The following is a 14907-nucleotide window of genomic DNA, read 5'->3' as shown; positions in this document are numbered from 1 at the left end:
CTATGTTATCCATCTGTGGATCATATTATCAGTTATTATACTGATAAAACAGTTTGACTTTCATCAGCTTAAGTATATTATTTTAGGTCATTTCCCATGTGGTCACTTTTTTTTTTTTTTAATGTCTGAAACTCGAGGCACAATTCTATTATGTCTGGAATTTTTCATAAGAATAGACTCTGTACTGAAAAGCAATATATCGATACAACAAAAATCAGATCTTAAAGTATACCTTGGGAGCCACATAAGTGTTCATCCATCCTGATATATGGTATTAAATGTAGTTCCTGCATAAATGTTGATATATAAATACATTTTTGGCATTTATCCTGATATCATAATACAAATTATGTATATTTACTTTTGGTATGAAATCTTGAATGGTGTCACTATTAGCAACAGATTATAAATCATTAAAAAACCAAATTACACATTTTCTACTTACTGCTAGAATACTCTGAGATCTTAATTAATTGGTTCACTAGAAATTGATTGCCTTGGCACATAGTACTAGGTACTTCTCAAGTTAATCACTTCTAAAATTTCACAGAACAAGAGGTAGAATTTCTGGAACTTTTTTTATTATATCATTTAATCTTGATATTTTAAAGAATGTTAGAGGTAACCTAGCTTATGCAAGGTGCACATATACAAGACTTTCATTTAAACATAAGTGATAGAATTTTATTATGCTGCCCCTCAATCCTACCCAGATCTCCCAAAAGCCCTTATTCTGCTCTACTTTTTGTATTTCAAAAGCATGTATCACTCTATAACATACCATATAATTTACTCATTTATTGTATTTATTATTTATGTTTTATCCTGTACAAAAATGTAGATTGATGAGGGTATCTTGGACTACTTTATTCACTCATGTATCCCAAACACCTAGAACAGTAGTAGGTGCTCGGTAAATATTTGTAGAATGAATGAATGAGTGAAGAGGTGGAGAGAATTTTTGTAGCTGTATTTTATCCACAATCAGGCTTGGACACTTCCTTTTTTCCGGACGGTGTCCTTCCCTCTGTGTCACAGTTCTGGAATATAATCAAACAGATCATTGAGAACAACTAAGATCTTTGGAATAAACTATATACATGCCACAAACTTTCTATATGATATTCATCAAATATTTATGCTTCTCTCCTCCTACTAATTGGTAGGTAGAAGAAATAATAGTCACACACCCATTCCACTGAATTAGTCCAGTAATATCGATATTGGTAAGTCTCTTTATTCCAGTTTAAAGCTTATTGTTCAGAATTGCCTGCTTTGTACAACACCAGATTTGGACAACAGCTTAATCTCTTGGTTTATATTAGTAATTGTGACAACTTGCTTTTTCCCAGCCTGTGTTTACAACTTTAATTGGGAGTATGGAATGTTCATTTAATTCTCTTTGTGTCCACTCATCTTTCCTTGAGAAAATAAGGAATAACATTTCTATTAGATTTATCTCAAAGGCACACTTTGAAGGCAAATTGGATAAAGTGTAAAAATGTCAGATGCTGAAGTCTTGAGCTCTTTGAGTTACATAATTCCTTCCAGACACTTCTCTTCAGTCTTTACTCTCAGCAAATTTGTCTTTGCTCTTCCTTATAGGGAGTTTAAGCCATAATGTACTATCAATAGATATTCTAAAATTGAACTTAATTTTATTTGTGATATTTTATCATCTGTTAACATCAAGTAAGCAGAAAGGCCTATCTGATATGACTGTTCTTCCTGAGCCCCTGCTGTTTAATATACATAGGTCTCCTATCGCCTAAAAGTAATATGTTGCTTTGATACCTATCAAATACCAATTTAGAGAATCCATGAGGAAACTCAAGAATCAGCTATTTGGTTAGATGACTTGTTACCAAATGTTTTCCTAAAGGGCCAGATAGCAAATATTTCAGGCTCTGCAGGCTAAAAAGTCTCTGTAACAACTACCCAATTCTGCAGTTATAGAATGAAAGCAGCCATAGACAATATATGAGTGAATTACACAATTATGTTCCAGTAAAACTTTATTTACAAAAACAGGCTGTCAGCCTGTGCTGTCATTTGCCAGCTAGGATTTAAACCCTTCTTACTCAGAAAGCCATCTACAGAAGAGCAGCATAGGCATCACAGAAAAACCATTGGAAATGCAAAATTCAACCTACACTGCAGACCTTCTGCATTCTGACAAGATCCCCAGGGGGTTCTATAACACATTTAAAGTTTAAGACTACTTCTCTGGGTCATGCAGACACTCACAGGGTTTGGTAGGGATCATAAGCTTTATTAACCTTGGTGTGAAAGACCTGTGAAGATCATTTCCTAGAGGATCACAATGTGATGCTGTCTTAGGCAAAATATCTCACAGGAGATAGTTCACTTGCTTACCCGCTGTGGGCAAGAGAACATAAGGGAACTTTTGAAATTTGCAAAGATGTGTCTTTATAAAGTGAATGCCTGTGTAGGTATGATTTTGAAAACAGAATGAGTCTATAGGATCTTCTGTGGAAAGGATATTGGCAAGTTAATGATTGCCCTGAGGAAAGTTTTTTGGTTCAGATAGAGAAATAAGAGAGAGCTCTGGGTTATTTACTGCTCTGTTCATAAGCAGAATACAACATTATATTGAAGTGTTGTGTGCATTTGACTTTGTGCACTCAGTATTCATGATCCAACGACTCTACAATTCTCAGTACTTTGTACTGCCATTTGACCATCATGCCGGCATTTAAGCAGCTGTACTACTTATTGTAGGTCACATTACACCCTTTTAATTATTTTAGTTTGTCTTTTAACTGTAGTCACTATTGAATTGTTCAGCATAGTTTGTCTAATGCCTTATTAGTGTAAGATTAATTTCCCTTTGACATTAAGTTTTAAATATAATGATTTATATTAATTCTTCCAAGCTTTCTCTCTTTGCCTAGTATGTTTATGAATGATATTACAGAGAACCATCTGAACATTAATGAATGGCTTTATCAGTTGGTTTTCTAAGCATCTGTAGGATTCAAAGTATGCCCGTTAAAACTTGATATTTTGTAAAACCCTTGCTGGCACTCAAAGTCTTTCTTACAGGTTGTTTCATAGGTAGTTTGCACTACAGCACTAAGTATTACGATAAAAAGAAAGCTCTACAAATTTTACAAGTGAAACAAAAGCTTTTTAATAAAATATTTTCATATTATAACTATAGCTGACCCTTATATGGCAGCATTTAACATTACTGCCTAATAGCCTAAGCGATCTACATCCTATTTCACCAGCCTCCCAAAGTTATGATGTGGATGATTTTAAAGCAGGTATCATGTTTAAATGATATCCCTTGATGTTGTAAGGAACTGTAAATACCAGATGCTGCCTTATTCGGTCATAAATTCTAGTATACATGCCACAGGTGTGGGGTTTTTTTTCTATTAGAATTTACAGGAACAAAAAAAGACCATCAACAAAACTTAGAAAAGGAATACATCCTGGGTGTATTTGTGGTACAAGTGCCCAACTGAATTTTTTAAAATTCAGAGAGTACTCAGTCTACAAGTAGATTTTAGTTCAAGAGCATGTACTTTTAAGACATTGTGGAACTCAGGGTACATCTGATAAAAATAATTATGAATATGAGGAGAGTAGATTCTGAGGATAACCTACATGACCACTCAACCATAATATACCTGGAATGTATTCCTTTTTGTAATGGGATTTTATAGAAGATGATATAAGTTTAATATTAGAGGTTAATTAGAAACAAAATTGAGTGAGAAATTGTGCCCTATCGTAGTGGATGCTTGTATTTGAGGAAGAGCATGTTTGATTAAACCAGGGAGAAAAGGCAATAGAGTTTTGTAAATAAGCTGAAATGGACTTCTGATTTCTCTGAAAAGCTTTTTCAGTTGGTGGTTTTTTTTTTTAATGTCTAATTCATTTCAGAATTTAAATCTTTCATTTGATAGTACAGATGAAGCTAGTGTTGCTTTTGCAGTCATCATTCACAATTGAGATCTTTTTCCTTTCAAATGTAAAAGACAGGCAGGGAGTGAGGAACAGACTTTTCCTGAAGTAGCAGTTGCAAGTTTAAAGAACCAGGGAAATAAAGAAGGGGCTACTGTGGATATGTGGGTACAAAAAGAAAGCAGGTGTCTAGGGTCGAATTTAAATAAGGTGTGGATACCAGCATTATTTTCTGACAGGATCCCTGAAGGGGGACTATAGAGGTGATGAGGGAGACTTTCCTTGGAAATTTTCCTGCAGCTACCATCGTGTCGTGTGTGATGGAAAAACATCTGGTGTTATCATTTGATTCTGTGTGCTCCATGTCACCGAGACCTCAACTCATCTGTTACTTACTTACAAGGTTTTCAAACTGGGCTCCATGGAGCCCCTCAGGCCAGGCTGTCAAACATAGCCTCCAGAATATCCCATACACCTACTGGGTTTCCAGCTTTTTAGGAAGAAAGTGTTTCACTGCTTAAAATAAATTTAACTGCCAAGAACAATTCATTATTTGCAACAGCAACAAAAAAATTTGTTTATCTTTGCCTTTATCAACAAGTTCTGCTATTATGTTTTACTCCACATCCTTTCTGTTGGTCTCTGACCCCGTTTTCCCCTTAATGCCTTAAAGGAAGGATAACAATAATTTTAGTGAAATGGCTAGGAGTGGTAATCTTGCTGATATCTATGATAATGTTATTGATATAATCACAGAGTTGTTCATTACTTGTGTTACAAGGTTTCATAATTCATAAAGATACTGACCCTCATATAGATTCCTGTTACATTAATGTCCTGCAATCCAAAATAATTGTAAAGCTCTCTGTCCCATTAGTTGAGTTTAGTCTCATTCTTAAAACATAGGTCTTAAAACATAGGTCTTTTTCTACTTCAAAGCATCATCAGAATGGTCATGTAGTGAGTAAAGCTTATGCATAAGGAATTTTCTTTGGTAAATGCATGAAGAAGGCACTATATATTAGACATAAGCCATATCAATGGGCTCAAAAAGTAACCTGACCCTTTTCTGCCTCCGCTGCGGCGATGGCGCCAGTGAAAAAGCTTGTGGTGAAGGGGGGCAAAAAAAAGAAGCAGGTCCTGAAGTTTACTCTTGACTGTACCCATCCTGTAGAAGATGGAATCGTGGATGCGGCCAATTTTGAGCAGTTTCTTCAGGAAAGAATCAAAGTGAATGGAAAAGCTGGGAATCTCGGAGGAGGTATTGTAACAATCGAAAGAAGCAAAAGCAAGATCACTGTAACTTCCGAGGTGCCTTTTTCCAAAAGGTATTTGAAATATCTCACCAAAAAATATTTGAAGAAGAATCTCCGTGATTGGTTACGCGTAGTTGCTAACAGCAAAGAAAGTTACGAATTACGTTACTTCCAGATTAATCAAGATGAAGAAGAGGAGGACGATGAGGATTTAAACTCAGTTATCTGGAGTATTTTGTATGAATTCTTAAATAAAATTTAGGAAACAAACAAACAAAAGTAACCTGAGAGCACACCAACACATCTGTGGACATTTTAAAGTTAAATTTGAAAGGAAGATCTGTACTTGTAGTTACTCTTCATGTTTATCCCATTTCTTCGTAGTCGCATTGAAGGCCAATTTAGCCCTTACAGGAGATTTTAGTTAATTTACAGAAAACAAAATGGTCTTTTAAAATAGTCATTAAAAAAATGTCAGGAAGTTTATCGGCATAAGTTTCCTCTCCGTTTGCCATAGGTTTGACCTTTAATGCTTTAAAACTTTAAGGTATAAAATAATTTAAAAAGAAACTTTCTTAAGTTTGGGGGTTTTGTTGACTTTTGCATTTTTTTCCATATCTGGAAATGGACATAAAAGGCCCGATTAAACATTAAAACTCTGTACAGCTCAAAACATGAATCCAGTTTTAATGCATTATAATTACAACATATCATGATGATCTGTTGATCTTTTTCTCACTGGTCCAGTGAGATGCTATAGGAAAAAGTTAATAAGCATAGACTGCAGTGTCTGAGTCAGTCTCCTAGAGATTCACAGTTCATATCAGAAAAAAAAAAAAAAAGAAGGAAAGCTCGGGGTGAAGAGACCTGCTTAACTCAACAATTTTCCAACTTATTTGACCACAGAATGCTTTTTATAAAAATTATGTTTAACACTTACTAGAATCCAGCAAACTAGTGTTTAAAGATTATCCTTTGGAAATACTTCAGTGTCAGTATATGATTCTTGTTGACTGAAAGAACAGTGCCCTGCATTGGATCAAGTTAAAAAAAAATCACTCTACTAAATTTCAAAGTTAATTTATTTCCCGTTATTCCATAATCTGAACACTCCATCAAATATGATGTTTATATTGCTGACAAAGCCCTACTTCCAAAGTGGGTTCTTAGAACGTTTTTCTGATTTTTAATATTAGTTAATATTTTAATATTAGTTAAAGTTATAAATGTTAAATTTGGGGTGAAACGTCCATAAATGCCTTAATGTATGTAATTATTCCCAAAGTTTTAATTTGGTTGAATAAGTAAACTATAGATACGGGCTCTTTCATAAATAAGTTTACTTCCTTTTTTAATAAAATATACATCTGAAAGTAGAATGCAATTCTGACACTAACCACCTGGATTTGGGCCAAACTTCACAGGTTAGGGGGCTCAGTCCTCTACAAGACTGCTCTCACTTCAGACACTAGCTGTGCACTTTCAGGGTCCCCACGTCAACCTCACTTCTGACCAGCTGGCTACAGATTTGGGGATTCCCACTACCCCCTCAGGTTCAACAATTCACTGGGACGATTCAGAGAACTCAGGAAAGCACCATTACAATTGCAGTTTTATTATAGCAAAAGGATAAAAATCAGAACCAGCTGATAGAAGAGACACATAGACGAGGGCTGGGAAGGTCCCAAACACAAGGCGTCCATGTTGTCTCCCCATGGAGCTAGGAGGCATCACCCTCTTGGCCCATGGTTGTGCTTTACCAGGCTGAGCTTTTGTATCCAGAGCTTTCTGGGGGGTCATATTATGTAGGCATCAGTTGAATCATTGACCACACAGTTGAACTCAATCCCCTCTCCCCAGAGTTCGGGAGGATATCAAGTGGCTTAAAGTCCCAACCTTTTAAACACATGGTTGGTCTTTGGTTTGGTGGTATAATCATACCCCTTCCTTAGACATCTTCTTATCATAATTTCACATGTAGTCCAAGAGGCCCAACAAGAATAACAAAGATACTCCTCTCACTCAGGAAATTTCAGGGCTTCGAGGCTGCCTCCCAGGAATCAGGGAAACAGACCAGCCAAAGTCTTTGTTATACAGCAGAGAGTTTTAGAGTTTGCTATAAGAAATGGCCTTGATGGTGAACTCGTACATAGGTATGCTACCTGAATCTGAAGGTGCCTAGTCATTGGGTAATCTCCCAGTATTGGAATAGCAACAGCTACAAAATCCCACAGCAATTAAAACTAACGTTGAGGGCTTCCCTGGTGGCGCAGTGGTTAAGAATCCACCTGACAATGCAGGGGACGCAGGTTCGAGCCCTGGTCCGAGAAGATCACACATGCGACGGAGCAACTAAGCCCATGTGCCACAACTACTGAGCCTACGCTCTAGAGCCCGTGAGCCACAACTACCGATCTCTCATGCCACAACTACTGAAGCCTGTGCACCTAGAGCCTGTGCTCTGCAATGGGAGAAGCCACCACAATGAGAAGCCCATGCACGACATTGAAGAACAGCCCCCGCTCACCACAACTGGAGAAAGCCTGCATGCAGCAATGAAGACCCAATGCAGCCAAAAGTAAAAAAATAAATAAAATTATTAAAAAAAAAACAATGTTGAAATGTTCTGAGAAAATCTGTATTTCGCAGATATGAAGAGATATGCCTTCATATATATATAAAACAAATAAATATAAATGAAATAGCATTTCATTGCGGTTACATAAATTTACCTGAACACTTCACTATGAAAATTTTGATTGCCCAGTGTTGATTCATAACTTTTCATACATTGAATATAAGAATCTGGGTAGAACAGTCAATTATAGGAGTTTGGATATATACAGAGTAGTTTAGTTTCAGTAGCTTTTCAAGTTATCAGTTCTTAATATATATACAAAAGAATATTCTGTTCATTTTGAAAATATTTTTAAATGATATTTTTCAGTATTTTCAAATCCACAGGGACCACAGTAGATAAAGTTCTAGCTAAGTGTTCTCATTCACGATTGCAGTCATGTGCATATAACACACATTTAAGTAGGAGAGATTTTTCAGGTCTCTTTTGAGATTAATCTAGATGTTTCAGATAGAGTGCCAGCGTTGCTCATTCACACAGCTGTAAATCAGAACCAACCAATATTTTCCACGTGCTTTCAAAATGAATTCTTTAATCTATCAACAGTGCACCTTTCTACAGCACAATATAGTAATCGTCAGGGTTGCTGAAAGCTACTTTATCTGCACATTTATAATTCAAATGAATGAGCTGACTGGATATATGTCAAAGGCAGTAAGTCCTCTGGTTGCCACATAAAGCCTGCTAGTGTTCTGTATTCATTTCAACCTGAAAGCAGCCATCAGAATAGATATAGATACAAAAAATACAATCAGAAGCCACGAGTTTGATTTTTCCATGTGTCAGGTTCAGTATTGAGCTACTAAAGGTTTTTTTTTTTTTTTTTTTTTTTTGCGGTACGCGGTCCTCTCACTGTTGTGGCCTCTCCTGTTGCGGAGCACAGGCTCCGGATGCGCAGGCTCAGCGGCCATGGCTCACGGGCCCAGCCGCTCCGCGGCATGTGGGATCCTCCCGGACAGGGGCACGAACCCGTATCCCCTGCATCGGCAGGCGGACTCTCAACCACTGCGCCACCAGGGAAGCCTGCTACTAAAGTTTTAACACCCTAATTGTGAAGTCGTTTATTTTATTCCAGCATTCCTCAGGAGCCATAAATTGCTACAAGATGCCAGCAGTTTATTTAGCCTTAAAACGCTTCAAATGCTTCTGTCTTCTATCCCCCATGATTGTTTGGTGTTAATTGCCCTCACAAATGATCTTAGCAGAGAAGACAGGGGAATGCTTATCTAGCAGTTCACTAGTAGCATTAAGGGTTTTAATTGTACTAGATAAACATGACAGGCAATTATTGAATGTTGTTACACACTAGAAGATTAAAATGGAATGCTAAGCATTATACTCTTTTGCAGTTTTGTCTTTATCTCAGTGCCTAATTTGTATCTTTCAACAATTTAATAGATTGAGTTTTATTTGAGAGACGTCCTCTGGAATACTCTATTGGAAGATCCAACATATAAATTTTATATCTGCTTACTTGAAAATACAGTGTGAATCAGACTAAAGTCAGACATGACATATTTCACCAATGCCGTAATACTTCAACAGATAAGATGGAAAGAAAGAATTTCCATTTATCTGTTACTCTGAAGTAGTGACATGAAAACTCATGTGATTCTATTTTCAACTATAATTACTGAATAACAAAAAGGTTAGAGGTTTACTTTTGCAGTCATTTTGATCTTTAGCAAGGTGGAAAATGCAATTCTAGAAATATTTCAATAATTTATTACCTTTGAAATACTAGTGTCCTTTAACTAAGCTATTGATAATATTTGGAAATAGTTGGGATTTCTTCTTAATTCATTGTCTTTTACAAACATTAAATAATCTGGTTACAGATGGCATTCATTGGGAAGTGACTTTAGACATTTGTACAGTTTGATTCCATTTCTTAAACTATTCCTATGAAACACAAATTATTACTGGCCCTATCAGGAGTTACATTTTTAAGTGTCGCACACTTTATAGATTTATTTACTGGCTGTGTTGATTGAAAAGGAGAATGTTTTTCTCCATATTTTAACTCAAAATAGTGAGCTGGGCTTGTTTTCCCACCTCAAACCATACTTAAAGTCAAAGTATGAGCTTTAAGTAGGTCATGGTAATCTGTTTGAAGAACAGTTATGCTTTTCAAAATTTTGGTAAACACTATTGTAAAGTACTTTTTCAGTTCTCTGTTGGACTTCCCTCTGATTATTATCAATACTCCAAAAGTCTTCTTCAATATCAGAAGTACATTCAAAACTCAACATTAACATCTTCTTTCTGTCTTCAGTATCTCACAGCTGGCAAAGCCCCGGCTGACACATCTGCCCCCTTGAAGATTCTCTGAGACTAATTCCCACTTTTGAGCATTCTTTCATTGCATCCTGCTCTTCATACCAAATTCATGATCCCATCTTTTAAAAAGTTTTCTTTTATACTTACAATTTGCTGATATAATATGCGTATCCCCTGAGGCATCAAATTCACTCCTAGGAATATGCCTAACAGAAATGCATATGTATGTTCACCAAGAGACATGTTCTAGAATGTTCATAGCAGTACAGTTGATAATAGCTTGCCATTGAAAAATACTCAAATGCTCACAAACAATAGAATGAATTAAAAAACCATAATATAGTCACACAGTAGAGTACTATATACATTAATTAGAATGAATAATCTTCAACAGCATGCAACATTATGGATGAATCTCACATCACAACGTAGGGTGAAAGAAGGCTAGCACACATGGGTATGTGCTGTATGATTCCATTTACATAAATTTTTTTAAAGTAAAACAGTTCTAGATTGTAAGAAATCAGGGTAGTAGTTGCCCATGTGAGAAGAGGTAGTGATTGGAAGGCAACACAAAAGAGGGTTCTGGAGTAGTGTGGGTTTCATGCATGTGTTCAGTGAACTTTATACTTTTGAAAGATACACTTTTGTGTATCGAGACTACAATAAGTTTAAAACAGGTGATGTGTATATTTGACAAAAATATAGAAGATAATATAGAGAGAAATATACCAGAAAACTACTTCTCACCCAGATTTTGCTGATTCTTCCTGTGTCTTACAACAGAGTTCCTTAATTTCAGTCCTGTACACACACATACACACACACACACACACACACACACACGAATAAGTACAAGTAAAACTGGTGAAACTTGAATAAACTCAATGGATTGTATCAATCTCAGTATCTGGGTTGAAATTATACTTTAGTTACCATTGTAGGAAACTGGGGAAAGTATGCAGGGGACCTCTCTATATTATGTCTTACAAATATATGTGTCTACAATTAACTTAATAAGAAAATTTTCAATTAAAAAGAGAGGGAGTGATGAATAAACACAAGAAAATATATTAATTTCCAAAAATCAGGCACTATCCCAAAGGAACTGTATTGTAATGTCTGGGGTTGCCAGAAACCTGTACTTTTAACATGTGTTCCAGGTAATTTATAAAGCAAGGCTAGGATATACTATGTAGTAAGTTGGCTAGCTTTTTAACACTGTATCAAGTCAGGACACTTTGGGCACAAGCTTATAGATTAGATCTGTCATACTGGTTTTTAGGTGGTCTTATTTCACTGTAATAAAAGAAATCAGTATTTGTTGGCTCTCTTTTAAATCTGTCTAGAATAAAAAGAATAAAATACTTAGGAATAAGTTTAAGAAAAGAAGTGCAAGACATACACTAAACACTACAAAACAGAGAATACCTAAATAATGAATACCTAATATATAGAATACCTAATAATAAAGAATACCTAAATAAATGGAAAGAAATTCCATGTACCTGGATTGTTAAGATAGCAATACTCCCAAATTGATCAAACTATTCAACACAATTCCTATCAAAATCTGCCATTTGGGGCAAAAATTGACAAGCTGATTCAAAGATATATGTGGAAATGTAAGGGACCCAAAACTTTCTTGGAAGAAAAAGAACAAAGGAGGACTCAGACTTCCTGATTTCAAAACGTACTACAAAGTGACAGTAATCAAGACTGTGTGGTGCTGGTATAGAGATCAGTGGAGTGATAGTTAGAAACCAGATATAAACCCTTACATTTATAGTCAACTGATTATCAACAAGGGTACAAAAACAATTCACTGTAGAAAAAATAGTATTTTCCACAAATGGGCCTGGGGTAACTTGGGAATCACATACAAAGGAATGAAATTGGACTGCCTATGTTTTAACATATACAAAAATAACTCAGAATGAAGCATATACTTAAATATAAGAACTAAAACTATAAAACTCTTAGAAGAAAAAAATGGGTGTAAATCTTTACGTCCTTGGATTAGATAATGGTTTCCTAGATAGGACATCAAAGCACAAGCAACCGAAGTAAAAATAGATAAATTGGAATTCATTAACATTTAAAACTTTTTTTCTTCAAAGGACACTAAAATAAAAAAGACATAATAAGTTTTGACAAGCGTAGGAATTGGAACACTCATACCTTGCTAGTGTAATCGTAAAATGGCACAGTCACTTTGGAAAACGGTTTGGTACTTCTACAAAAAGTTAAATACACTCCAAGATATATACCCAAGAGAATTGAAAGCTTGTCCATACAGAGACTTGTACACAAATATTCACAGCATTATTCATAATATACAAAATGTGGAAACAACTAAAATGTCCATCAGCTGATGAAAGGATAAAAAAATATGATATATCTATACAATGGAATGCTATTTGGTCAATAAAAAGGAATGAAGTACTAACACATGCTATACCATAGAAAAATCCAGAAAACATTACATTAAATGAAAGAAGCCAATCATAAAACATAATATTTGATTTCATTTTATAAATTGTTAACAATAGGTGAATTCTTAGAGATATAAAGTAGATTAGTGGTTGCCAGGGAGGGGAAAATGGGAAATGACTGCTAATAGGTATAGGGTTTCTTTCTGTGGTAATGAAAATGTTCTGAAACTAGATGGTGGTCATGGTTGCATAACTCAGACTCTATTAAAGACCAGAACGTGAGCTGATTTTTATAGTGTATAAATTGTGTCTCAATAAAATTTTAAAAAATCTACCTAGAGTTCCTAGTATAAGTTGTTTACATTATAATGATTTTCAAAATCGAATCTTTGATGTTGATGTAAAATGGTAAGAGCAGAGTGTTTTCTTGTTTCAAGAACAACCACTCCCCATAGTATGACAGACGACAACATTCGACTCTTGACCAGAGGAATTTTGCTCTTTCCACTTACTTACCTTGAGAACAACAGTGATAAACTGATACTGTGAAATGCCAATGTCAAGGAATGTCAAGGAATGCCAATGTCAAGGAAATGTCAAGGAAAATGCTCCCATTTCTCTAAATCTGTAGACTCTTAAGTTAATTGTGAGATTTGATGGAATGAGTACTAGACTAGACCTCAGAAATCCTATCCCTATCTCTTACTGTGTGACCTTGCACTTGTCAGTTATCTCTCTGTATTTGTTTTCTTATCTGTCCAGTAGAGCATCAGTACATGCCCAATACGTTTATAATATCTGCAAGAGAATCAAATGAATACAAGGTATGAAGGTGCTTTGAAATTGACAGCACTATAAAAATATGAGGCATTGTTTATTTAACATCCTTCATTTTTCTTCCTCAGACTTGATTTTCAATGAAGGGGAACCATAAGGTGCTAAGTTAAATGGTTCCTTCTGAATATTGGTTGAGAGGGTCTGGCTTTCTTCTTGAGGAAGAATGTTGCATGGACTCAGCCACTTGAACTTGTGTGACATTAACAGATAGGATTTTACAGAAAACTGTTAAAATTTTTTTAATGTATCAGTCTGGCCACATGAGAATGATATGGCAGCAGACAGGTTATTGTCAATTAAACACGAGCTGTCAGGAAGTCAGAAATGTTGAAATATGGTGAGCGTGAATCCTAAGCAGATCATATGACAGCTGCTCAGCTGTTATTTTAACAGAGTGACTGTATGTATGTGTTATTTTCCTGCAGAATTTAATTTGAGTCCCTAACGACAGAGACATCTCTGCATTTGCATGTTGCTGTCAAGTCAAACTTGGACCTTCTAAATGAGCTAGAATGGTGGGTAGTAATAGGCAAGTGACATGTGGACGAGATGGCTCTTGTCTCATTTTCCTCCACTCAGGTTACATTGAAGAGGCCTGCATCATCCCCTGCCCCTCAGACTGCAAGCTCAGTGAGTGGTCCAATTGGTCACGCTGCAGCAAGTCCTGTGGGAGTGGCGTGAAGGTTCGGTCTAAATGGCTGCGTGAAAAACCCTATAATGGAGGAAGACCATGCCCGAAACTGGACCATGTCAACCAGGTATTTTCTACCATTGGGAATATTGTAAAATATTTTCTAGGTGCACGATAATCTTTTTTTAATCCAAAATAGAGAAGAATAAATAATAGACCCTGAATAAGAAATTTGACCCACTTTATCTTTAGAATGCCTGAGTAAATTATTAAAATCCCAAATCAGATAGATGATCTCTGTATTCTCAAGAGATTTATTTAGTGCATTGTATTATATGTATATGCATATTAATATAATTCAATGGAAATAAAAATGAAATCTACTTTTGAAATACTGTTAAGGTATTTAATCTGTTATTATACAATAATTTGTGCACTGAGATCAAGATTGTCTTTTTCTGATAGATCCGCTAGACTCTCAGAAAAGACATCTCAGTTACCAAGTACATAAATTAAAATCAAAGAAAGTGTATGGGTTTGGGTCTAAAATTGGGAAATATATTCTGTACATTTACTTAAGTTTGATCAATATGAAATATGTTAAGAAAAAAGAAATATACTGGACTTCCTGGTGGCGCAGTGCTTAAGAATCCGCCTGCCAATGCAGGGGACACGGGTTCGAGCCCTGGTCCAGGAAGATCCCACATGCCGTGGAGCAACTAAGCCCATGCGCCACAACTACTGAGCCTATGCTCTAGAGTCCGCAAGCCACAACTACTGAGCCCGCATGCCACAACTACTGAAGCCAGTGCACCTAGATTCCACGCTCTGCAACAAGAGAAGTCACCGCAATGAGAAGCCCTTGCGCCGCCACGAAGAGTAGCCCCCGCTCAC

The 14907-nt window shown here is 35.9% G+C and overlaps 1 protein-coding gene and 1 pseudogene across 2 annotated transcripts in view; both read left to right on the top strand.

The window, feature by feature from the left end:
- Positions 1-14907, top strand: part of THSD7A (thrombospondin type 1 domain containing 7A) — a 100516-nt gene that overhangs the window by 48360 nt on the left and 37249 nt on the right. The window contains exon 8 of the mRNA XM_027102791.1: positions 13962-14140. Coding sequence (XP_026958592.1) covers positions 13962-14140 — 179 coding nt within the window. The remainder of the gene's footprint in view (positions 1-13961; positions 14141-14907) is intronic.
- LOC113618421 (60S ribosomal protein L22 pseudogene) lies at positions 5006-5471 on the top strand (annotated as a pseudogene). The gene has a single exon (XR_003432011.1). The product of XR_003432011.1 is annotated as a 60S ribosomal protein L22 pseudogene (transcript).

Source organism: Aethalodelphis obliquidens, unplaced genomic scaffold, assembly GCF_003676395.1.
Source record: "Aethalodelphis obliquidens isolate GAN/ISIS:26980383/991018 unplaced genomic scaffold, ASM367639v1 scaffold5, whole genome shotgun sequence".
Classification (NCBI taxonomy): domain Eukaryota; kingdom Metazoa; phylum Chordata; class Mammalia; order Artiodactyla; family Delphinidae; genus Aethalodelphis; species Aethalodelphis obliquidens.
This window is presented reverse-complemented; position numbering and strand designations above follow the sequence as displayed.